This window comes from Triticum urartu, chromosome 5A, assembly GCF_056163025.1.
Source record: "Triticum urartu cultivar PI428250 chromosome 5A, HENAU_Tu73, whole genome shotgun sequence".
NCBI classification, from domain to species: domain Eukaryota; kingdom Viridiplantae; phylum Streptophyta; class Magnoliopsida; order Poales; family Poaceae; genus Triticum; species Triticum urartu.
Window position 1 is genome coordinate 38,946,265 of NC_141877.1, and position 24,367 is coordinate 38,970,631.

The 24,367-nt window shown below is 47.6% G+C and overlaps 1 protein-coding gene and 1 pseudogene across 1 annotated transcript; both read left to right on the top strand.

Annotated features, from left to right (window-relative positions):
* The first annotated feature begins 21,094 nt into the window (after window positions 1-21,094).
* LOC147967815 (uncharacterized) lies at window positions 21,095-21,724 on the top strand. The gene has a single exon (XM_087523260.1). The coding sequence runs from the start codon at window positions 21,095-21,097 to the stop codon at window positions 21,722-21,724; it is 630 nt and encodes a 209-aa protein (XP_087379386.1).
* Window positions 21,725-22,060: 336 nt separating this feature from the next.
* LOC125507729 (uncharacterized) lies at window positions 22,061-22,283 on the top strand (annotated as a pseudogene).
* Window positions 22,284-24,367: the final 2,084 nt, after the last annotated feature.

Consider the following 24,367-nt stretch of genomic DNA (forward strand, 5'->3'; position numbering starts at 1 on the left):
TAGCACACAAAGTGTTCCTCCGGCAAACGGGAGTTGCATAATCTCATAGTCATAGGAACATGTATAAGTCATGAAGAAAGCAATAGCAACATACTAAACGATCGGGTGCTAAGCTAATGGAATGGGTCATGTCAATCAGATCATTCAACTAATGATGTGACCTCGTTAATCAAATAACAACTCTTTGTTCATGGTTAGGAAACATAACCATCTTTGATTAACGAGCTAGTCAAGTAGAGGCATACTAGTGACACTCTGTTTGTCTATGTATTCACACAAGTATTATGTTTCCGGTTAATACAATTCTAGCATGAATAATAAACATTTATCATGATATAAGGAAATAAATAATAACTTTATTATTGCCTCTAGGGCATATTTCCTTCAGTTAGATCTTGCCCATTGAAGAAGAAGCCCATTAGTGACAAGCAACAAGGGAAGCGGCCACAAGTACACTCTCATTCTCAACCTCAAGTTGAAGGAAAGCCTCTTCCCAAGAAGACTCAAGCTTATGCTTCTCAAGTTGAGAAATCAAGTGAGAAGAAAGTGAAGAGTAGACGTTGCTACCTATGTCGCGAGAAAGGTCACCTCGCCTCTTCATGCACTAGTGGTAACTTATCCAACCCAATTATTATTGATGATGTTTATTCTCTTGGGAAGGATAAGGTTGGCAATGTGGTTGCAAAGTTTGTTGGTACTCAAAGTGGTTTGAAGCAAAGAACCATTTGGGTAGCCAAGCCTATTGTGACTAACCTCTTAGGACCCAACTTGGTTGGGGACCAACAAGCTCAAACTTGATCAATAGGTGATGTTGGAGGTCATTGGAGACTTGGCTACATTATGAAGAATTAAGGGTACTTCATCATTCTTATTGTCTCAAGCCAAGTCAATTGAATCATCAAGATTATATCTTATATCCAATGTGCCTCCTTGCGGTAACTTGTACCTCAATTGCTTACATTGAAAGTTACTTGCCCCCTTGCATGTTTTGGTTTTGTTCCTTGTATGTGTTTGTATATGTTGTGCTTCCAACTTGATTATCTTGAGCAATCAAGTATGTGTGTGTTGGTTTGCACATCATGTACGTGTGTGTCATGCGTTGAGCCTTTTGCATTTTGTTTATTTCTTAGTTGGCTCTTGTGAGAGATTAATGGAATATCCCATTATGGGGGAGTGATGTGCTTTGTGCACCTCACAATCCTATAAATGTGTGTACATGAGTAATACCATCTAGTATTGATATTTCAAGATTATCTAGTCGCTATGTGGTATGTCTTCTCATGAGAAATTCAAATTCTAAATAGTCCATTAATTATCTCTTGTTGGATCCTTTTATTTGCCTCTTGTTTATCCTTATTGGTATCACATTATGGGGGAGTAATATGCTATGTGTATATTACCAGCCTAGAAAATGTGTACATTTGAGATATTGTCATCTAGAGTTGATATTGTAAATTATCTTGTTCCTAGGTGGCATGTTAGCTCTACAAGTTGCAATTTGATTTTTGTTTGGTGTGAAGATGATGTCGGATATCCTTGCTATCTACCACTGGGAATTATTTCCAAATACTTCTTGTCTTTTGACAATTGGTACTCACTTGTGTGGTAGATATTATTGATCATCTTTACATTAGCCTTTGCTTTTATTTGCCCTTTCTCTTCCCTAGGGTTGTGTCAACTCCCATTGTATTCCATACCACTTGTGGATCTTGTTAATTTCTTGACCTTGTCTAGTGTTTTCTAGATATAGTGAAAGTGGTGATCCCACCTCGTGCATTTTGTATTCAAATGCAAATTCTCTATAATGCACTAGTCTTGGGGGAGCTATCCTATTCTCTATAAAACACTCATCTTGTGATCCTTATCAAGTGTGTGTTTGTGGAAGGCAAGCCGTTTCTTTTTGGTGCTTTGTGCCATCATGAAACTTTGTAGAGGGCTTGGTTTGTTTGGAACCATTCTCTCTTTTGGGAGTTTGACATCTTTCTTTTTGAGTGTATCAATGGATATCTCATTCCTTGATGTATCTTTTAAGGATATCCTCCAAGTGATGATTTATTCATTTGGTATCTTTTCTTCGCTTGGTATTTCTTTGTCTTTTGGTCTCGGTTCTTGAAAGTCTTGAGCATGCATATTTACTTCTTGTAGTTTCTTTGGCATGTTTTCTTTCTTTGACCCAATATATAGGGGAAACTCCACCAAGTCTCAAATTGGATGAGATGTGCATGAAATTCATTTTCATATCTATATGCACATATTTATGTGGAGTTTGTCCTATGTGTTGTTGGTTCTCTCACTCTTTGGTCCCAATGAGTTTGGGTACCATTTTGTTTGTGTTGTTGTTCTAGGAACAAGTGGAGATGCATTGGATGCTCGGCTCACACACAAGGAAGGTGTTGTCACCATGTGCTTATTGGAGTCAAGCTAGGATGATCAATGAACTACTTTGTACCTTCAATTGGTATCTACTACATCCTTCCAATGTTATCTCAGTAACAAGTATCTTCATATACTTCATGCACACATTTCTTGCATCAACCTTGTGTAGGTTGTATCATGGCATGTTATCCATTCTTTCTTGTGATACTTGTTTCCTTTCTCAAAGCATCCCAACAATGATGTCTTGTTGCTAGTTGTGATGTCTTTGATGTTCGTGTGGTTGGAATTCATTTATATACAATAAGACCATATCTAGCCATGTGCTATGCTCTCAAGCAAATATCTTATTGGTATATGTATGACTTCCTTTTGGATATCTTGTTCCTTCGTGTTGTAACTATTTCGGGTGTACATCCTTCTTTGTAGATATATATATCATGATTTCGTCTACCTAGAATCTTATACACTTGAGAGAAGTTGCATATCTAGATGATATCCTTTCTTTCACGTCCACCTTGTCTTTCTTATGTTATTTCTTTGGTGGCTCCGTGAAAGCCTTTGCCTTGAGTGCGTGTCTTCTATCATTGCATCTTGATGCGCTCGTGTGTGGTGAAGATTATTTTCCTCATGCTTATCTTTACGAGGCTTTTGCCATCTTAATTGGTATCCCGCGTCTTGATGAGGCTTTCATCTTCTATCTTCACGACGGGTTGTCACAAGCATAGGTTCTTTATATGCTTATTAGTAAGCTTGTGAACCCATTTGTAGTTGTGTGTGGGAATGATAGGCCTTGCACCATGTGCCTCAGTCTTTCAAGACTTTATTGATGCTTAATGCTCATCCATACTTTAGTCTTCTCAAGTGTTTTGCCTTGACTCACACACATCATTTTGGTTGAGCACTTTCTTAAGTTGCCTCTTTTACTTGTTGCTCAACCATGTGTTTGTTGCAAGTACTAGGCTTTGTTTCCTATATGCTCACTTGCACTTATTGTAAGTTTCTATTGATTTTGGGGGAGCTGTGATCCTATTTTGTGCACTTTGTATCCAAATAGAAAAATTCTTATGTGTGCACAAATCATGGGGAGCTTCTCTAGTTTCTTTAGAACACTCCTTCGCTCATATCATAATATCCTTTATTCATGTAGCTCGTAGGATCTTTGGTCTAGTTGGTTCAATTGATACCCGTTGATTGCTTGCTTCAATTGATACCTTTTGATTGCTTTTTTCTTTCTTTGTTATGTCCTTGTGGCATATCATTCCTTTAGCAATCTTGGTGCCTCCATATAGTTGGTCTTCCTCCAAGTATTACCGTTGGATATGTGTATTGCATTCCACTCTCTTGTTGAGAAATACACAACTTATGGAGGAACACAATTTATATTGGCCTTCTAAGCTTTTCGCCCATTTTGGCAATCGATGCCAATGGGGGAGAAGTTTCAAAGAGTTTTGTGGATAAGTTTAGACAATTTTTTCTTCTTGCTTTGGTTTTGTACCTAAGCATTTGCATCTCATACACATGCATTGTTGGTTGTTGCGTTGCATGGTGATAAATAATTCCTTATATAAACTCTCTTGAAAGTGATTGTCATCAATTACCAAAACGGGGGAGATTGAAAGGACATGCGGTGCCCCCATGTGTGGTTTTGGTAATTTATGACAATCTCTATGGACTAACAGTTGCCTTGAGTTATATTTGAAGCATTTGTCCATAGGATTGTCTTGAAGTCCATGTGTTGGTTTCAAGGAGTTTATGAGATGGCCAAAGTGCTTTTCAAGGAATTATCCAAAGATTGGTCATGTGTGAGTTGAGATGGCCAAAGTGCTTTTCAAGGAATTATCCAAAGATTGGTCATGTGTGAGTTGAGATGGCCAAAGTGCTTTTCAAGGAATTATCCAAAGATTGGTCATGTGTGAGTTGAGCTTATTGCAAGCATGTCTTGAAGAAGAAGATTGTGTGATCATTCATGTTTATCTTCAAGACATCATCCAAATGAAGAGAGTTGGAAAGATTCAATGTTCATCAAGACTAAGTCAAGAGTGAATCAAGTTGATCAACTCACAAAGCGTAGAAGAAGTACCGAGAGGGATCAAGTGATCCCATGGTATGGCAAGCATTGTCCATTACGCTTTGTGTACTAACCCATGGTCTACGTGAGAGTTCTTTGTGGGGTTAGGTATGTTTCCATGGTCTTGCGTCAAGAGGAAGATCTCATACAACCCATGGAGGATGACATCAAGTGGTGATCGTCATCACATTTGTAGTGTGCAAGTTCAAGTGGAGCAACTCGAAGAGAGGCTCACCCATAATGGAGTATGGGGGAGCAATCAAGCTTGAAGCTTGTTGTCCATTGTGGTGTCAATGGAATTGTGAAGATGTGCCAAAGAGTGGCTCACCCATAGTGGAGTATGGGGAAGCAATCAACTAGTCTTCATCGAGCCAACACAATCAAGAAATGTGATCCAACTTGAGGAAGTCAAGATCGTCATCATCTAGATCAAGTGGACTATGTGCAAGGCAAAGGTTTGCCCTTGATAGGTTTTCTATTTTACCGGTCTCATAGTGGTAGTTGGGAGACCGGGTTGTAGGATCGATTGCCGTACTATCAAGGGGGGCTCTCTAGGAAGTAGCTTGATCGTATCATTAGTCAAGAGATCAAATCATTGCATCCTTGCATCATCTTTCTTGGTTCTTGTTTGGTTCCATTTGTGAGTCTTAGAGCTTATGGTCATCTTGATGACAAGCTTGAGTTCATCGAAAATGGACTTCGCATGCATCTTCTATGATGTTTTCGGTGTTGGAGGTTTTACCGGTCTTTTCCGAGGAAGGGTTCTCACCATTTTATTATGGTCCTTTTCTCACTTGCTTCTTATTGATATTTCTCTCAAGATTGTGTTAGCCCTTGTCGTTAGCTTTCCAACAAACTTGGTTTCGTTGAATTCGGAGCTCGTATGCGAAAGTTGTGGCTGTTTTGATATTGCCTATTTTACACAGAGAGGTTGTACCGCCCCATGGAGAGGTTGTACCGCTTGACCATTACAACCGGTGTTTGGAGCGGTTGTACCGCTTCAGAATTGGTCCGGAGGTTGTACCGGTCATGTACCGCTCTACCACCGGACTGGTCTCTGTTGTGGTGCGGTTGTTGGGCGGTTGTGGGCCGGTTGTACCGGTGCTCATAGAGGTTGTACCGCTCCTATGTTGTTCTGTACATAACGGGCAGATTCGTGAGGACCTATTTAAGGGGGTCTTCTTCCCCAATGTTACCCCATCTCTTGAGCTTGTTTTTTCCTCCATTGTTGACCTTCTTTGAGCTTGCTAACTCTCAATCCCTCCATGGATTCTTGCTAGTTTTTGAGGGAAAAGAGAGAGGAGATCTAGATCCACATTTCCACCAATCACTTTCTCCTCTATGTGAGGGGAACCCCTTGGATCTAGATCTTGGAGTTCTTGGTGTTCTCCTTCTTGTTCTTCCTCTCATTTTCCTCCCTAGCATTAGTTGCTCCGGTGGGATTTGAGAGAGAAGGACTTGGGCACTCCGTGTGCCCTTGCCATTGCATTTGGTGCATCGGTTTGAGTTCTCCACGGTGATACGTGGAAGTGAAGTTTGAGAAGCTTATTACTCTTGGGTGTTTGGGCACCCTAAAGCTTGTTCCTCTTGGGTGCCTTGGTGCTCTAGACGGTTGGTGTTGTTCGGAGCTCAATCATTGTGGTGTAAAGCTCCGGGCAAGCGTCGGGGTCTCCAATTAGGTTGTGGAGATTGCCCCGAGCAATTTGACGGGTACCGGTGACCGTCCCCAAGGGTTGCCAAAGTGTACGGGTTCGGTGACCGCTCCCAAGGGTTGCCATTTGTACGGGTTCGGTGACCGCCCTCAAGGGTCCCTTAGTGGAATCACGGCATCTTGCATTGTGCGAGGGCATGAGGAGATTACGATGGCCCTAGTGGCTTCTTGGGGAGCATTGTGCCTCCACACCGCTCCAAACGGAGATTAGCATCCGCAAGGGTGTGAACTTCGGGATACATCGTTGTCTCCGCGTGCCTCGGTTATCTCTTACCCGAGCTCTTTATTTATGCACTTTACTTTGTGATAGCCATATTGTTTCTTGTCATATATCTTGCTATCACATAGTTGCTTATCTTGCTTAGCATAAGTTGTTGGTGCACATAGGTGAGCCTAGTTGCTTTAGGTTTTGTGGTTGACAAATTAACCGCTAGGTTTATTCTGCATTTATTCAAGCCTAAATCGTAATCATTTTAAAACGCCTATTCACCCCCCTCTAGGCGACATCCACGATCTTTCAGTTATTAACTAATTTATATTGTTTATTTCAAAATAGTTGGCAGCTTTATTTTGAATCTTCAAATAATGTGCAGAAGATGATAGATAAAACCCACTACACTGATGGCTCCAAATTAACTTATAAGGAGAAAAGTCATCTGATTGCTTATTGTACTTATCTTGAGAATTACAATACCTATTATTGAACTCCTCCAAATTATGGTGAATACATGCCACTAGTGTACGTGTTGAACCACGGTAACTTCTGTGGAGATACCCTGATAAGATTTTTTACTATTACGACATCCGTGCATCTTTTGCATACTTCTAAAACTAGTACATCATTGCTAACTACGAAGTTATTACTATGTTTTTCAACAGAAAATACCGATGGATTGTGTGCCTCATCTGATGTATCAGAATGGTCGCCTTGCAGTTCTGAACATACAGCCAGGTCAATCTAAGGAGCTCACCTGTGCATATCAGATTTCTAAAACCAGTGAACACATGCTAATCAAAGAATGGAAAAAATGTTTGGACATTCGCAAAGAGGTTCTTGGAAGTAACATTAAGCGAAAGGCAAGAATTGAAGACAGGATAATCTTCATTCTCCATAATGGAGAGTCAGAAGCTATCTTGTTTTTTGCTATTTTACCTTAGAGAATATAGTAGGTCCTAAGAGAATGTAGTAGGTCCTATGAGGTACAATATGTTTATTATGTGATACAATGTGTTAGAGTTGATGATGAGGAGTACTTGTGATTACGACTAGTGACCAATTTGCTATGTGATGTCTCATTGATGAAAACGATGATATTGAGGAGGTGTTATATGACAATGATGTATTATGATGATAAGTTGTTAATGATATGCCGATGATGATGATATTTATTATATCATTGGGTGAAAGAACCGCGGATTAGTTTCAAGTGCATGTCCATCCACTTGAAACTAGTCCACGGTTCTTTCACCCCGTGATGTAATAACTCATTATGATGTAAAAACAATTTCTAAATTCCTGTTGTATGAAAACTTGTGTAAAGGTGTACGAATACAACATGAAATAAAAAAGAAATAAAATACGAAATAATAGTAGCAGCGCGGGCAAGGAGAAGCGCTACTACTAATTACCAGTAGCGCTCCTCCGGGAAGTCGCTACTACTAAGTCGATTTAGCAGTAGCGTGGACGGAGTCACGCTACTGCTATACGTTAGCTGTAGCGCCTTATCAGTAGCGCATCGCCCCGCGCTACTGATAGGCCTAAAACCCGCGCTGCTGCTAGGCTTTTCCCTAGTAGTGGCACTAGAGTCAATAATTTAGTTCACATCACCATGTGATTTAACATCAATAGTTCACATCACCATGTTATTAACACCCATAGTTCACATCATCATGTGACCAACACCCAAAGGGTTTACTAGAGTCAGTAATCTAGTTCACATCGTTATGTGATTAACACCCAAAGAGTACTAAGGTGTGATCATGTTTTTCTTGTGAGAGAAGTTTAGTCAACGGGTCTGTCACATTCAGATCCGTATGTATTTTGCAAAATTCTATGTCTACAATGCTCTGCACGAAGCTACTCTAGCTAACTGCTCCCACTTTCAATATGTATCCAGATTGAGACTTAGAATCATCTGGATCAGTGTCAAAAACTTGCATCGACGTAACCTTTTACGACGAACCTTTTTGTCACGTCCATAATCGAGAAACATATCCTTATTTCACTAAGGATAATTCTGACCGCTGTCCAGTGATCTACTCCTAGATCACTATTGTACTCCCTTGCTTAACATAGGGTATACAATAGATCTGGTACACAGCATGACATACTTTATAGAACCTATGGCTGAGGCATAGGGAATGACTTTCATTCTCTTTCTATCTTCTGCCGTGGTCGGGCTTTGAGTCTTACTCAACTTCACACCTTGTAACACAGGCAAGAACTCTTTCTTTGACTGTTCCATTTTGAACTACTTCAAAATCTTGTCAAGGTATGCACTCATTGAAAAAACTTATCAAGCGTCTTGATCTATCTCTACAGATCTTGGAGCTCAATATGTAAGCAGCTTCACCGAAGTCTTTCTTTGAAAAACTCCTTTAAAACACTCCTTTATGCTTTACAGAATAATTCTACATTATTTCCGATCAACAATATGTCATTCACATATACTTATCAGAAATGCTGTAGTGCTCCCACTCACTTTCTTGTAAATACAGGCTTCACCGCAAGTCTGTATAAAACTATATGCTTTGATCAACTTATCAAAGCATATATTCCAACTCCGAGATTCTTGCACCAGTCCATAGATGGATCGCTGGAGCTTGCTTATTTAGTTAACACCTTTAGGATCGACAAAACCTTCTGGTTGCATCATATACAACTCTTCTTTAATAAATCCATTAAGGAATGCAGTTTTGTTTATCCATTTGCCAGATTTCATAAAATGCGGCAATTACTAACATGATTCGGACAGACTCAAGCATAGATACGAGTGAGAAACTCTCATCGTAGTCAACACCTTGAACTTGTCGAAAACCTTTTGCGACAATTCTAGCTTTGTAGATAGTAACACTACTATCAGCGTCTGTCTTCCTCTTGAAGATGCATTTATTCTCAATTGCTTGCCGATCATCGGGCAAGCCAATAAAAGTCCAAACTTTGTTCTCATACATGGATCATATCTCAGATTTCATGGCCTTAAACCATTTTGCAGAATCTGGGCTCATCATCGCTTCCTCATAGTTTGTAGGTTCGTCATGGTCAAGTAACATGACCTCCAGAACAGGATTACCGTACCACTCTAGTGCGGATCTCACTCTGGTTGATCTACGAAGTTCTGTAGTAACTTGATCTGAACTTTCATGATCATCATCATTAACTTCCTCTCTTGTTGGTGTAGACATCACTGGAACTGATTTCTGTGATGAACTATTTTCCAATTCGGGAGAACGTACAATTACCTTATCAAGTTCCACTTTCCTCCCACTCACTTCTTTCGAGAGAAACTCCTTCTCTAGAAAGGATCCATTCTCTGCAACGAATATCTTCTTCAAAAGTGATTGGGATATTGGACCAGGCGTCTGTGGGTTCCATGCGATGCACCTGTTCGAGCTCCCGAAGGGCTCGTTTTCTCTGATTGCTTGACACATAGGTCTCGTAGATCATGCAGATCTCGTCGTCACCGGGGGGTGGTGTGTGCCTCCTTGTGGGTGAGGGGCACTCGAGGATGTCTTCACCATTTTTGGCTACCTGTCAAACTACCCAACAAGCCCGAAGGTTGTGAGTGTGGCTTGTGTTGGGTAAGAAAAATGTATGGGGCATGGGCTATCCATCGACTCGTTAAACACCGATTTGTGACCGAACCTTGCTATACGTACGATAAATTCGTGTCCAACACTCCATATGATTAGTGACAGCCATAGATGATTCAGTTTGTGGGCCCTAGTATTTAGAGATGATCCCAGTCTGATCGTACTGTTGTACGACGAGAAGGCATCGTACGTAGAGTAGTTTCGTTTGTGACATGGTGAGGATTTCTTTCTCTTTTCGGATGGCTCATGCTTACGGAGCCGCCGAGACAAGGTTCGCTTATCTCGGGTTGGCCTGAGCGAGTCAGCTATAACCGAATGCAGTTGATACTGCTGCGCCTGCCAGGCGTCTTCCATAACGCAATATTTGCCAACTAAGTCATACAACTCATCGAAGGTCTGGACATGTCGGCGGGCGAGGGCGTTAAGTAAGCCATCGTCATTGCAGTTATAACGGAAGGTGGCGAGGACTTCGGCATCGCGGCAGTTTGGTATTATCCAAAATTGCCGAACTGTTTCGCCGGTTTGTTGTTTTACGTATGCCAAATCCCAGACGTCGGGTTGTCCCGCATTATCCAGGCAGTACTCGACGTGGGGGGGGGCGGGTGGGATTGAAAATTTCATCCCCAGAGGACGTGAGTCCGGTCCGTCGTGCGGCGTATCCTGTACCGCAGCCAGACTGCCCGATCGTGCCTCCAGGGCATGTTCGGGTTCGACCTGCGGGTGAGCGGCGGAAAATTCCTCAGGGTTTTCTTCGGCCCGTGTATTCGGAGCATGACGCTCGGGCGAGGAAGCGTATTCTCCTGTGGATACTTCAACAGACGCAACTAGGAGAGAGTCTGGCGGGGTGTAAATTACCCTATCGTCAGGTCTGATCCCAATCTGATCATAGATCGAGATCGGGCCGTCATCCAGACCCATAGCCTGGATCCGATCCAAGATCACATTTAAATACACCAGATCGGTTGGATCCATCTTCTTAGCGTCTTCGGGGTTAATCCAAAGATGATCCGTTCTCGGGGTGACCAAAGTTGTCCCAGAGTTCGGGTCGTCCAGTCCGGGCGGGAAGATCGGATCTAAACTCTTGATCGGGGCCGCGTTCGAAATTGCCTCTTTTGTAAGGAGGGTTGTTTGACCTGACGTCGTAGCGCCGGGGAACAGGCCGGCTCCGAGGGAGCCGAAATTCCGGTCAGGACAATATCACCCCTAGAATCGGTGACGTATTCCAAATTTCAGAAGTGGATCTCGTAATTCGGCGCGAAGCCGTCGACCCGCCCTAAGTGGCCGGTAGAATCGGCGTGCAGCACCACACTCCCGAACGCAAAAAGTTGTCCGGGGGTGAAGATGTCTGTGCCGCGTACGCCCTTGCTGAAGATCAGACGGACCATTGGCTTAGATTGATCCATAGAGGAACTCTCAATAAAAGCACTAATGTTGGTGTTAAAACCGGCATATCTCGGGTAGGGGGTCCCGATCTGTGGATTGTAAGCTAAAGGTGTACCCAGGTTCGGGCCCTCTCGAAGAGGTAAAACCCTACGTCATGCTCTTATTGTATTGATGATGATGTATGGAGTACAGAGTTGATCTACCTCAAGATCTATGTCTAAACCCTAAGGTGTAGTTGTGTATATGCGTATCCTCTACTATGGCTAGGGTCCGGGGTTTATATAGACACCCCAAACCCTAGGTTACATGGTCGGTTCGCCCCGATCGGCCTCCACTTGCCCAGCACGTTTGGTCTTCACGAGAGTCCTCCAAGAGGTCCCGAGTGGGCCTACTATGTCAGGTTCGGTCCAGCCCATGCCATACGCCGAGGACCCCTCAATGCAAGACTCGCTCACCCGGGCCGTCAAGCGCCTGGTCATCCTTTCCTCCTCCTCCTCATCCGACGACCACGGCTCCTCCTCCGACGACGACCATCCACCAACCGCTGACGGGTACAGCTACACCGGCGACCACTAGGTGAAAGGGCCGGCCCGGAAGTGGTGATTTAAGTTTTTATTTCAAGTTTTAGATGTAGTTTCAATTTGTCCGTCGTTTATGTGAATTGTGGTGGATGTTTTGGTGAACTTTGCTGCTATTTGCTATGTCCTATTGCTATGCCCGGAGGTTGATCTACGTACTTTGATCCACGTTGCATGATCTAGTATGGAAATATGGGTTCGGATATGAGAGATACGGATGTGAACGACGTGATTTGAGAAGTGCCCGGTTACTATCCGTGAACGCGTTCGTGGGTATCGGAGGGGCCGGATTTGCCAGTCCGAGTGTAGATGCTCTTATGGACTAAAGTTTTAGAACTCCCGAGGGCACCTGCACGGTTTCAAATCCGCATCTAGAATAGAAGGCAGATCGCACGTATTGTTGAGTGTGATTTAAAGTTGTCGTGCTGGCTTATTTTTGTGTAAAATAAGTCGGCCGACTTCCGAACTTTTGGGACCGGAGGAAAGATGCCGACTGCACACGCAATAACACTTGCCGACTACATCGAATAGTATATGTTCGCTTTCCACGGGAGGAATCCCGTATGTGAGGGAAGCACCAGAAAACTCCGAGGACCAAACAGAGACACGTCTGTCTGAGCTGGGGATGGATATGTGCGGGTGCAGCGCTTCCCCCGTGCAAAAGCGCAACGCGGCAGTAAACCACTTGGATAACCACAGCGCCACGCGTCCTCGGCGCAGAGCCTCTATATATTCCACCCACGGGCGCGATGCCTCCTCCTCCATCACCAGCAGCTAGATCATTCGTCCACCATAGCCGGTAACAGAGCTCGGTCGGCAGGCACCGATTCAGCTAGGAGGAGAGCAGGAGCTAGGTAGCCATGGCCGTCCTACGCGCCCTCACCCGCGCCCTGGAGGACCTGGCCCACGCCCTGGTCGCCGTCGTCCGCGCCCTCGCCGACCTGGCCAGCCGCATGACCCACGCCAGCGCCCGCGCCTTGCCCAACGCCATAAGCCGTGCCATCGGCGCCTGATTTGTATACCCTCCGGCGGTACCTCTGCACCGGATCGTCGCTCCTCTTCGTTAGAGGTACTCCACCGAAAGAGCCTTCTCATCGTTATTGAGACAATCGGGCATGTTGAGTGTGATTTAAAGTTTTTTTTCTTGTAATAATAATATAATAACTCGGCCGACATCCGAACGTTTGGGACCGCAGGAAGATGCCGACTGCACAGAATAATGCACTTGCCGACAACTTTTTTTTCTTTTTAAGGTGAACCGCCCACTCTAGGCATTTTATTCATCATATCGGCGGTCTACATCCGATTGCACTAAGGCAACCAAGAAATCAGGGATTACATTAAAAGAGATTACATTTAAGCTACTAGATAAACCCTCATTTGCACAGCGATGCGCAAGCATCCCTTCTAGTGTAAACAATGTCAAATCCCTGGAAATTCGAGAGGAAAGACTCAAGACATGGTCTAATTTGGGGCTAGGATAACAATTTGGTACCACATTTACGTCAGGGCACAGAAAACCATCAAAATTGTACCTAACCCGTAACGCGGAGCACTGATTGTCTAATTTAGTCGCGAAAACAGGAAACTGACAAATAGGCCCCACCTGTCAGGCTGACGTGGTGAAGACCAAAAACTTTGACCGACTGATGTGGCAAATGAGACGTGGGCCCTGCCCAAGTGTGGTGGTTTTGCGTAAATAACTCCCAGATGATCAAGAGCTACAACTCTTAAAGAAGATCTTCTCTCACTTACATCCATCCGTGTTTATTTTGATAGTCCCTGCTGCCGGTGGATGCCACTTTGCCTTACCGAGAGTAACACCCGAGCTTGGCATGCCCAGCACATGCAGTGCTTGAATCAGTTCATGAATGAGATCCATAGACCGTGAAGGCTGGAACTTTATTTCCTCATGTGTGTATTTATTCTTGCTGCTCCAAATGGCCCACATAACTGAGATTGCAATCGCTGCTTTGTCTTTGCTCATGAAGTTTCCATCCAGAAGATCTCTCGACCACGTCAATGGGTGCAGCTGTGGTAGTTTGAGATCGAAAAATCCATCAGCTTCCCTCCAGAACAACAGAGCATGCTCACATTTGATTAAAGCATGATACAGAGACTCATCATCATGACCACACATTGGGCAAATAGCATGATCGCTAATGTGCCTCCTGCATAACTCGCGGTAAGAAGGGAGAAAGCCCTTCACCACTCTCCACCAGAACACCCTTATCTTAGGTTGGACATGTAGCTTCCAAAGAGCTTTCCAAGTAGGTTCCCCAAGCGAAGAGCTACTAGCACGGTCCGGTCCGGTGCAGTACCATTTCTGTCCATAAGTATTCGGTATGCTGAACGAACAGTAAATCTACCCGACCTTTCAAAACCCCAGGCCCAAAAGTCATCGTTTTTGGCCTCGACATGTTTAAGATTGCACAAACGTCAGGGGCAATGAACAGCTTGCTGACGAGCTCCTCATTCCACTCCCCTACTTCATCTAATAGGCCCGCAACAAGATGTACATAATTATCAGACAATCTGCAGACTGGTCGTAAACTGGGAGTTCCTTGTATCCAATTGTCATGCCACACCTCCGTCGTCATACCATCACCGATACGACGAATGAGACCACCCTTAAGCGCTTCACTGCCCGCAATGATTGCTCGCCAAGTAGCTGATGGTAACAGGAGCTTCCCTATGGATTTGCAAAGCATTTCTCACTCCAACCCGAATAGAAGCACCACACCGTGGGCTAAAGAAACCTGAACTCTTGGCCTTGTTTGCACACTGACCCGATCCCATACGTGAGGCAAAGCACTAGAAAACTCCAAGGCCAAACAGAGACACGTCCGAGCTGGGGATATGTGCTGGTTCTGCGCTTCCCCCGTGCAAGTGTGCCGTCAACCACTTGGATATATAACCACCGCTACGCGTACAGCTCCACGCGTCCCCGGCGCAAAGCCTCTATATACTGGCCTGCCGGCGCGAGGCCTCATCCATCACCAACAGCCAGAGCATTCGTGTTAACTCCCCTGACAGCTTGGCCCCACCTGCCAACGAGGCGCGGGCTCGGCCCAGCCGCGCCCGATGCAGCAACCAGCGCTACTTCGGCCCAGAATGGCACAACCGGCCCGGTCCAACTATCCCCACTACTTGAGCCACAGCTGCCTCGCTTTTCCCCTCATTCAGTGGATCACGAACCCTAACGGCGGCGGCTTCCTCTTCCGTTCCCCTTTCCTCTTGTATGAACCCTAGTTCGAGTGAGATCGCTTGTAATCGCCATTACTCTGTACTCTGAGAGATTGCTACCAGTTAAATACATCGATCCCCATCCCTGCTCCTAACATCTGGTATCAGTCGCCAGAACACCACCACCCCATCCGCCCGATCTGGCTCACCTCATCAAAACTCGAGGGATCCGCCACGGTCGTTTCATCGTCGAAACCATGGATCCATCCGCAAAGGCCTACCTCGACAAGCTCACAGCGACGATGGAGGCCAACATCGCGGCCCTCACTGCGGTCACCGCCCGCCTCGACGATATCGTCGCATGGCGGCCGGATCTGGAGCGCCGCGTCTCTGATCTGGGTGACGCGGTCACCGCCCTCCAACAGGCGCGCCCACCTCCCACCACCGACACCAACGGGGGCGCGCCACCACTCCACACTACGGCGCCACCGCCCGTGCTGCCCTCCGACAACTTGGGCCTGGCGGGAGGCGATGAGGACACCCCTCAAGGGTCTAAGGACCACGGCGATTTCAACCTGCATCGGGGGAGGCCGGCGGTGTCGTTCCAGATGCCGCCGCCCCTCTCGGCCAACAGTCAGATCGAAATCTTATCTTCTCCTTTTGCGCATGCTAGTCAGATGCTTGCGGGCTTGACAAGCCCACCCTTCCATTTCGTTTCCCCAATTCACGGGCGAGAACCCGAACATGTGGAAAACGATGTGCAAGCAGTATTTTTCCATGTTTGGCATTCACAGAACCTTCTGGGTTCCCATGGCCGCCCTCAACTTCTCGGGGGCTGCGGCCATTTGGTTACAGTCACTCCAAAAGAAGCTCAATAGCTTCGATTGGGAATCCTTCTCTGCCCTGTTAACTACACGATTTGGTCGCGATCGTCATCAACTGCTCATTCGTCAATTTTACACCATTAAACATACATCCACCGTGGTTGATTTTATCGAGCGCTTTGAATTGATCATTAATCATTTGAGCTCTTAGTCAGACTCTATTCACCCATTTTATTTTCTCACACGTTTTGTGAAAGGATTATGGGCGGACATCCGAGCGGTGGTCATGGTCCAGCGACCACCCGACCTGGACACGGCCTGTGAATTGGTGCTGCTCCAGGAGGAGGTGGCCGACAACGCGCGTGCGGAGGTGCAGCGCCCCACGCCTACGCGCCCTCCCGACGCATCGCCGAGGCTCAACGTGTTGCTTCCTCTGGCGCGCGCGACACCACCAGCTCCAGCCACGGATCGCCGCGGCACAGACGCCGCACGAGCCGACTCATCCAAGCTCAAGGCCCTGTGCGACTACCGCAGAGCGCGCGGCCTGTGCTTTAAGTGCGGCGAACGATGGGGACCCGACCACACCTGCCCGACGTCGGTCCAACTCCACGTCGTCGAAGAACTTCTGGAACTCTTCGGCATCGACGCAACATCAGCACCAACGCAACCAGAAACCGCTCAAGATGAAGTAGTCATGGCAATATCCAAACCGGCCCTAACGGGGGGCGTATCGAGCAAGGCGTTCCAGTTATGCGTGTGGATCCAAGGGCGTGAGGTGCTGATGCTAGTGGACTCCGGCAGCACAACGTCCTTCATCAACGAGCGCCTGGCAGCGACCATCCAAGGAGTCCACCCTCTCCCACGCGCGTACCAGGTGCGCGTGGACGATGGGGGAGCGCTCGCCTGCTCTGCTAGTGTGCCACAGTGCCAATGGTGCACTCGGGGCCACCAGTTCATGACGAATATGAAGGTGCTGGTGCTTGGGACATATGACGCAATCTTGGGCATGGACTGGCTCGAGGAGCACAGTCCCATGACCGTGGATTGGCGCGCGAAGCTCATCGAGATCCCGTCAACCGCGTGGGCAATTCGTCTACACGGGCACGAGGCTACTTCCTCAACTTGCACCGTCATCAACGCTCTCCAACTCCAGCAACTGTGCAACACGGATGCCATCACGCATATGGCGTTGATTTACACGACGACCGGCGAGGGCAGCAACAGCACCACCTCGCCAGAGATTCAAGCTGTCCTAGAGGAATTCGCAGATGTGTTCAAAGAACTAGAAGGGTTGCCACCCCGCCGCCACTGGGACCACAAGATTCCGCTCATACCAGGAGCCCAGCCGGTGAACATCCGATCCTACTGGCACAAGCCAGAGCACAAGAAGGAGATCGATGCACAAGTGGAAGAGCTTCTCCGCAAGGGCATTATCCAGAAAAGCAGCAGCCCCTTCTGCTCTCCAGCTATCCTCGTCAAGAAGAAGGATGGGACATGGAGGCTCTGTATCGACTACAGACACCTCAACGCCATCACTTACATCGCCAAGTACCCCGTGCCTATCATCGAAGAGTTGCTGGATGAGCTGCACGGTGCAGCCTGGTTCTCCAAGCTGGATCTGCGATCGGGCTATCACCAGATTCGCTTGGCAGAAGGCGAAGAGTACAAGACCGCGTTCCAGACGCATTCAGGCCACTACGAGTTCCTGGTGGTTTCTTTTGGGTTAGCGGGTGCACCGGCCACGTTCAACGGAGCTCTGACGACCACCCTCAAACCAGTCGACCGCAAGTGCGTGCTCCTGTTCTTCGATGACATCCTCGTGTTCAGCAAGACTCTGCGAGACCACATCAATCACCTGCGACAAGTTCTGCAACTTTTGCGCCGAGACCAATGGCACGTGAAGATGTCCAAGTGCGAGTTCGGCCAGCACAGCCTATCATACCTAGGGCACGTCATCAGCGATCAAGGGGTGTCCACGGAACCAACCAAGATACAGGCAGTATCCAACTAGACGACTCCAACTGATGTCAAAGCAGTCCGCAGCTTCTTGGGGCTCGCTGGGTACTATCGAAGATTCGTCAGGAACTTTGGAATCATAGCTCGTCCACTGTTCAACCTTCTGAAGAAAGGGGAGCCGTTCGTCTGGACACCGGCCACAGATACAGCATTCCAGCTACTCAAGCAACACCTGATCGAAGCCCCAGTTCTGGCGCTGCCCAACTTCGCCAAACCATTCGTGATCGAGACTGACGCATGTGACAAAGGGATCGGGGCGATACTGCAGCAGGATGGTCACCCGATTGCTTACATGAGCAAAGCCCTGAGCCCCGATACCAAGGACTCTCGACCTACGAGAAGGAATACTTGGCAGTTATTGTGGCCGTAGACCAGTGGTGTCCCTACCTCCAACATGCCGAATTCAGCATCCTTACTGATCAGTGCAGCTTGACGCATCTGATGGAGCAGAGGCTTTCGACACCATGGCAGCAACGGGCTTTCACTAAACTGCTGGGGCTCCGATACATCATCAAGTACAAAAAGGGAGCCGAGAACACAGCAGCGGTTGCCTTGTCCAGAGCAAAAACAGCTGAAGTACTACACACCATCAGCGTGTGCCAACCAGCGTGGCTCAAAGATATTATCAACAGCTACAACACCAACCCACAGGTGCAAAAACTCCTGGAGCAACTAGTTGTTCGAGAGGATCCAAAAGGACGATTCCAACTACATAACGGACTGCTCCGCCGTGGCCGCATCTGGTTGTGGGGAACCACAGCTATGCAACAACACATCATCGCGGCTTTCCACGACAGCCCAATGGGTGGCCACTCCGGCTTCCTAGTGACCTATCGCTGCATCCGCAGGTTGTTTCCCTGGCCCAAGATGAAGGCGCATGTGCAACAGTATGTGCGGTGCTGCCAGGTTTGTCAATAGGCCAAACCAGACCGCACAACTTCACCAGGGCTATTAATGCCATTACCAATCCCCAAGGAGTCGTGGGATCTCATCACCATGGACTTCGTGGACGGATTGCCGCAATTGGGTCAACACAATTGCTTGCTTGTGGTGGTCGACAAGAGAACTCGGTTTGCCCACTTCCTTCCCCTGGCTCACCCCTATACAGCAGCTAAAGTGGCTATCCTCTACATGCAACAACTGTACAAGCTGCACGGTTTTCCCAGGGCTATTGTATCTGATCGCGACCCAGTTTTCACCAGCCACTTTTGGCAAGAACTGTTCAAATATGCAGGTACAGAATTGCGCATGAGCACGGCGAACCACCCGCAGACTGACGGCCAAACCGAGAGGGTGAACCAATGCATCGAGACTTATCTGCGCTGCTTCGTACAAGCGTGCCCGAAGCGATGGAGTTTCTGGGTACCTCTGGCGCAGTTCTGGTACAACTTCTTGAAGGAAATATGCCCTAGAGGCAATAATAATGTTATTATTTTATTTCCTTATATCATGATAAATGTTTATTATTCATGCTAGAATTGTATTATCCGGAAACATAATACTTGTGTGAATACATAGACAAACCAAACGTCACTAGTATGCCTCTACTTGACTAGCTCATTAATCAAAGATGGTTATGTTTCCTAACCATAGACATGTGTTGTCATTTGATTAACGGGATCACATTATTAGGAGAATGATGTGATTGACATGACCCATTCCATTAGCTTAGCACCCGATCGTTTAGTATGTTGCTATTGCTTTCTTCATGACTTATACATGTTCCTATGACTATGAGATTATGCAACTCCCGTTTGCCGGAGGAACACTTTGTGTGCTACCAAACGTCACAACGTAACTGGGTGATTATAAAGGAGCTCTACAGGTGTCTCCAAAGGTACATGTTGGGTTGGCGTATTTCGAGATTAGGATTTGTCACTCCGATTGTCGGAGAGGTATCTCTGGGCCCTCTCGGTAATGCACATCACATAAGCCTTGCAAGCATTGCAACTAATGAGTTAGTTGCGAGATGATGTATTACGAAACGAGTAAAGAGACTTGCCGGTAACGAGATTGAACTAGGTATTGAGATACCGACGATCGAATCTCGGACAAGTAAAATACCGATGACAAAGGGAACAGCGTATGTTGTTATGCGGTCTGACCGATAAAGATCTTTCATAGAATATGTAGGAGCCAATATGAGCATCCAGGTTCCGCTATTGGTTATTGACCGGAGACGTGTCTCGGTCATGTCTACATTGTTCTCGAACCCGTAGGGTCCGCACGCTTAAGGTTTCGATGACAGTTATATTATGAGTTTATGAGTTTTGATGTACCGAAGTTAGTTCGGAGTCCCGGATGTGATCACGGACATAACGAGGAGTCTCAAAATGGTCGAGACATAAAGATTGATATATTGGACGGCTATATTCGGACACCGGAAGTGTTCCGGGTGATTTCGGAGAAAACCGGAGAGACGTAGGGTTACCGGAACCCTACCGGGAGAAGTAATGGGCCATATGGGCCTTAGTGGAGAGAGAGAGGGGAAGCCAGGGTGGGCCGCGCGCCTCCTCCCCCCTGGTCCGAATTGGACTAGGAGAGGGGGGCGACGCCGCCCTTTCCTTCTCCCTCCCCACTTCCTTCCCCCTCCTAGTAGGAGTCCTACTCCTACTAGGAGGAGGACTCCTCCTGGCGCCCCAATAGGGGCCGGCCGGCCTCCTCCCATTGCTCCTTTATATACGGGGGCAGGGGGCACCCCTAGACACACAAGTTGATCCACGTGATCATATTCTTACCCGTGTGCGGTGCCCCCTTCCACCATAATCCTCGATAATATTGTAGCGGTGCTTAGACGAAGCCCTGCGACGGTAGTACATCAAGATCGTCACCACGCCGTCGTGCTGACGGAACTCTTCCCCGACACTTTGCTGGATCGGAGTCCGGGATCGTCATCGAGCTGAACGTGTGCTAAAACTCGGAGGTGTCGTAGTTTCGGTGCTTGATCGGTCGGGCCGTGAAGACGTACGACTACATCAACCGCGTTGTGCTAACGCTTCCGTTGTCGGTCCACAAGGGTACGTAGATCACACTCTCCCCTCTCGTTTCTATGCATCACCATGATCTTGCGTGTGCGTAGGAATTTTTTTTTTGAAATTACCACGTTCCCCAACACTCGTCGCATCACTCCGCCATCGGGATGACGCCGTTCAAGGCCATGTTTGGGAGAGAACCAAGGCACTGGGGGATCACTGCATCAACATCGTCGTCGGTACCAGCGCTGCAAACCTGGCTTGAGGAATGGGCAGTTATGCAAGATCTCATCCAACAACAACTCCATCGCGCACGCCAGATCATGCAAGATCAGGCGAACAAGAAGCGCTCCTTCCGTCAGTTTCAGGTCGGTGATCAAGTCTTCCTCAAGCTGCAGCCTTACATCCAAACCTCAGTGGCCCCTCGAGCAAATCACAAGCTCAGCTACAAGTACTACGCTCCGTTCAAGATCATCGACAAGGTCAATAACGTCGCCTACAAACTGCAACTTCCCCCTCAAGCAACGGTGCACCCGGTATTCCATGTTTCGCAACTTCGGCAAGCGCTACTCCCAGGCGCAACAGCATCCACAACTCTACCATCAGAAGCAGGCGACACGGCGATTCCGATCAAGATTCTCCAAACAAGATGGCGCAAGAAGAATGAGATCATGATCGAGCAAGTCCAAGTCCAATGGTCAGCGGGCGCAGCACTCGACACCACCTGGGAAGACAAGCAAGCGCTTCAAGCTCGCTTTCCTCATGTGAAGGCTTGGGGGCAAGCCTCGTCTCAATGAGGAGGGGATGTTAACTCCCCTGACGGCTCGGCCCACACCTGCCAACGAGGCGCGGGCTCGGCCCAGCCGCGCCCGACGCAGCAACCAGCGCTACTTCGGCCCAGAATGGCACAACCGGCCCGGTCCAACTACCCCCACTACTTAAGCCACCGCTGCCTTGCTTTTCCCCTCATCCAGTGAATCACGAACCCTGACGGCTTGGCTTGTAATCGCCATTACTCTGTACTCTGAGAGATTGCTACTAGTTAAATACATCGATCCCCATCCCTGCTCCTAAAAATTCGTCCACCATAACTTGAAACAGAGAGCTCGGATTCGGCAAGGAGCTTGCTAGCCATGGCGTTCCCGGCGTGCGTGTAGTGCGGGACCAGGGAGAACCCGTGCCGGTGCAAGTTCATTGGGCCCACGCTGGGGATCCTGGCGTTCGTGGTGACACGGCGTCATAGAGTGGCCGGTGGGCGCGGTGGTGTACCTGTTCCGCCACCGCAAGGGCCGCCGCATCATGGGCCACCCCTCCAGGGTCGTCTACCCGTGCGTCTCCACGGCCATCCCCATCTAATCCTATTCTCATCCTAATCTAATCCCTTCCTGTATGCTGTAACCTGGTCGGTCCGCCTGAGTTTGTGCATGATTGATGAAGAAGATTTCAATAAAATGGGTGTTGTTTTGTGTGTTTGTCTTATAATCTAAGGCGTTTGCGGTGTCTATATGCTTTGTGAGGAGTTTGCTATAAATTTGATTAGTAGGAGTAGATTGCTGGGTTAACTGACTGATCGGGCCAAATACGAGTTCGAGATACAGAGGTTCATATAGCAGAGGCCCGCGCACCAGAGGCTTTCTCGTCAATATTACTGTTCTCGTTGCTCCTCTCGAGTTCAAGATTTTCTTTTAGCAGGAGAGTTTTGTTGGCGAACGGCGGTAGTCATCCATATGGGCCTACCTTGTGCAGATGCAGCAGCCCGCAATAAGCCTTCATAATAACTAGTTTCTCTGCAGGGCCTCGTGAAAAGGAAAATAATAACGGGCGTATCTGTACCCTCTCGTTTAGGGTTTCTGGCTCTGGCGGCGATCCCATCGCCGCCTAGAGTTCTCACTGCTTCTACTTACCGCCGGCTGTTCCCCACGCCCTGGTCATCTCCTGATCGGCAGGGGGGAGTTTGGTTCGGTTGTTTGGGCGCTTTGTTTCCAGGCGAAGGAAGAATCACAGATGGCGGACCAAGCGGAGTCGGCGTCGTCGAGCGGGACAGGAAAGAACCTCGAGGAACTGCTGCAGCACCTGGATCTCCAGGATGACGAACTTGATGATGTGGTTGTAGGGGAGGAGGAGGTAAAGAAGTTCGAAGCAGATGCCAAGTGGCTGGCGATCGGGAAAGTGAACACTACCCGCATCTTCAGTTCATCAGCGATGTTTGAGTGCATGAAATCCATCTGGTCACTGGCGCATGTGCCGAAGTACAGAGAGGCGGGAGAAAATCTGTTCATCTTCCAGATGTTCTGTCTGGGGGATTGGAAGAAGGTAGTGCATGGAGGGCCATGGCTTTTTAGGGGGATGGGATGCTGATTGAGGACTACGATGGGAAGAAGGAACCAACATCCTTTGATTTTGATGGATTACACGTGTGGGCTCGGATCCATAACATACCAGAACTCTATCGCAAAGCGGAGGTTGTTGATCAACTCGCCCGCCGCATTGGAAGGGTGAAAGAAGTCCAGCTTGCTCCTCGTCTGTATTACAAAGGAGATTATGTTAGGGTTTGAGCTAGGGTACTTGTCAGCAAACCTCTTACACGGGTTACGCCTCTGAATGTTGTAGGAGAGGGAAGACTCCGCCTCCCAGTGAAGTATGAGAAGATTCCCTATTTCTGTAAAGTTTGTGGTTTCATGGGTCACAACCACGAGGAGTGCGGTGATGGTGTTTGGGAAGAGAAGGATAAGCAGTGGGGAAGCTGGATGTTGGCACAAAGAAGGGAGGTTGCACCAGAGCAGCAAGGTGGATGGGCCCCTCGAGGGGGTCGCTCGGGTGGTAGAGGAAGAGGTAGGGCAGGCCGCAATCCTACCCGCCAGCGCTCACCACCACGTAAGCGTCCGTCTCAGGATGCGGGTTTTGACTCGACTGCGGAAGAGGATGATGTGACTAGCCCTCTGAAGACTGGGCCTGAGAGGCAGGAGACGCCCATCGCTGAAACTGTCAGGAGAAACCTGAATCTTGTCTTGTCGGACAGCTCGGCTACTGCGGAGGGTATGAGGAGGAGCGAGGCAACTAATAAAGCTGACACCACTTTGGTCGTCCCACCACCACCTCTTGCTTATGTCTCACCAAGGGATGCCAAGAAAGCAAAGAAGACAGGGTCACCATTGAAGCAAGGAACTGATAAGATGGCGTTGTTGGCGGGCTCCTCCTCGGAGCACCGCCAAGCCCAATGAAAATCCTAAGTTGGAACTGTCGTGGGATAGGCGATCCTGCGACAATTCGAGAGCTCCGCGATCTGGTGGAGCTTAGTTCCCCTACTATTCTTTGCTTAGTTGAAACTCAGTTACAGAAGAGTCGTGTCGAAGGTCTTCGTTTCTCTTTAGGGTTTGATTTTAGTTTTGCTGTTGGCAGTAGTGGTCATAGTGGAGGTATTTGTATCTTCTGGAAAAATT

Coding starts and splice junctions, on each gene's coding strand:
- LOC147967815 (XM_087523260.1), top strand. CDS start 21,095: ATGACGCCGTTCAAGGCCATGTTTGGGAGAGAACCAAGGCACTGGGGG.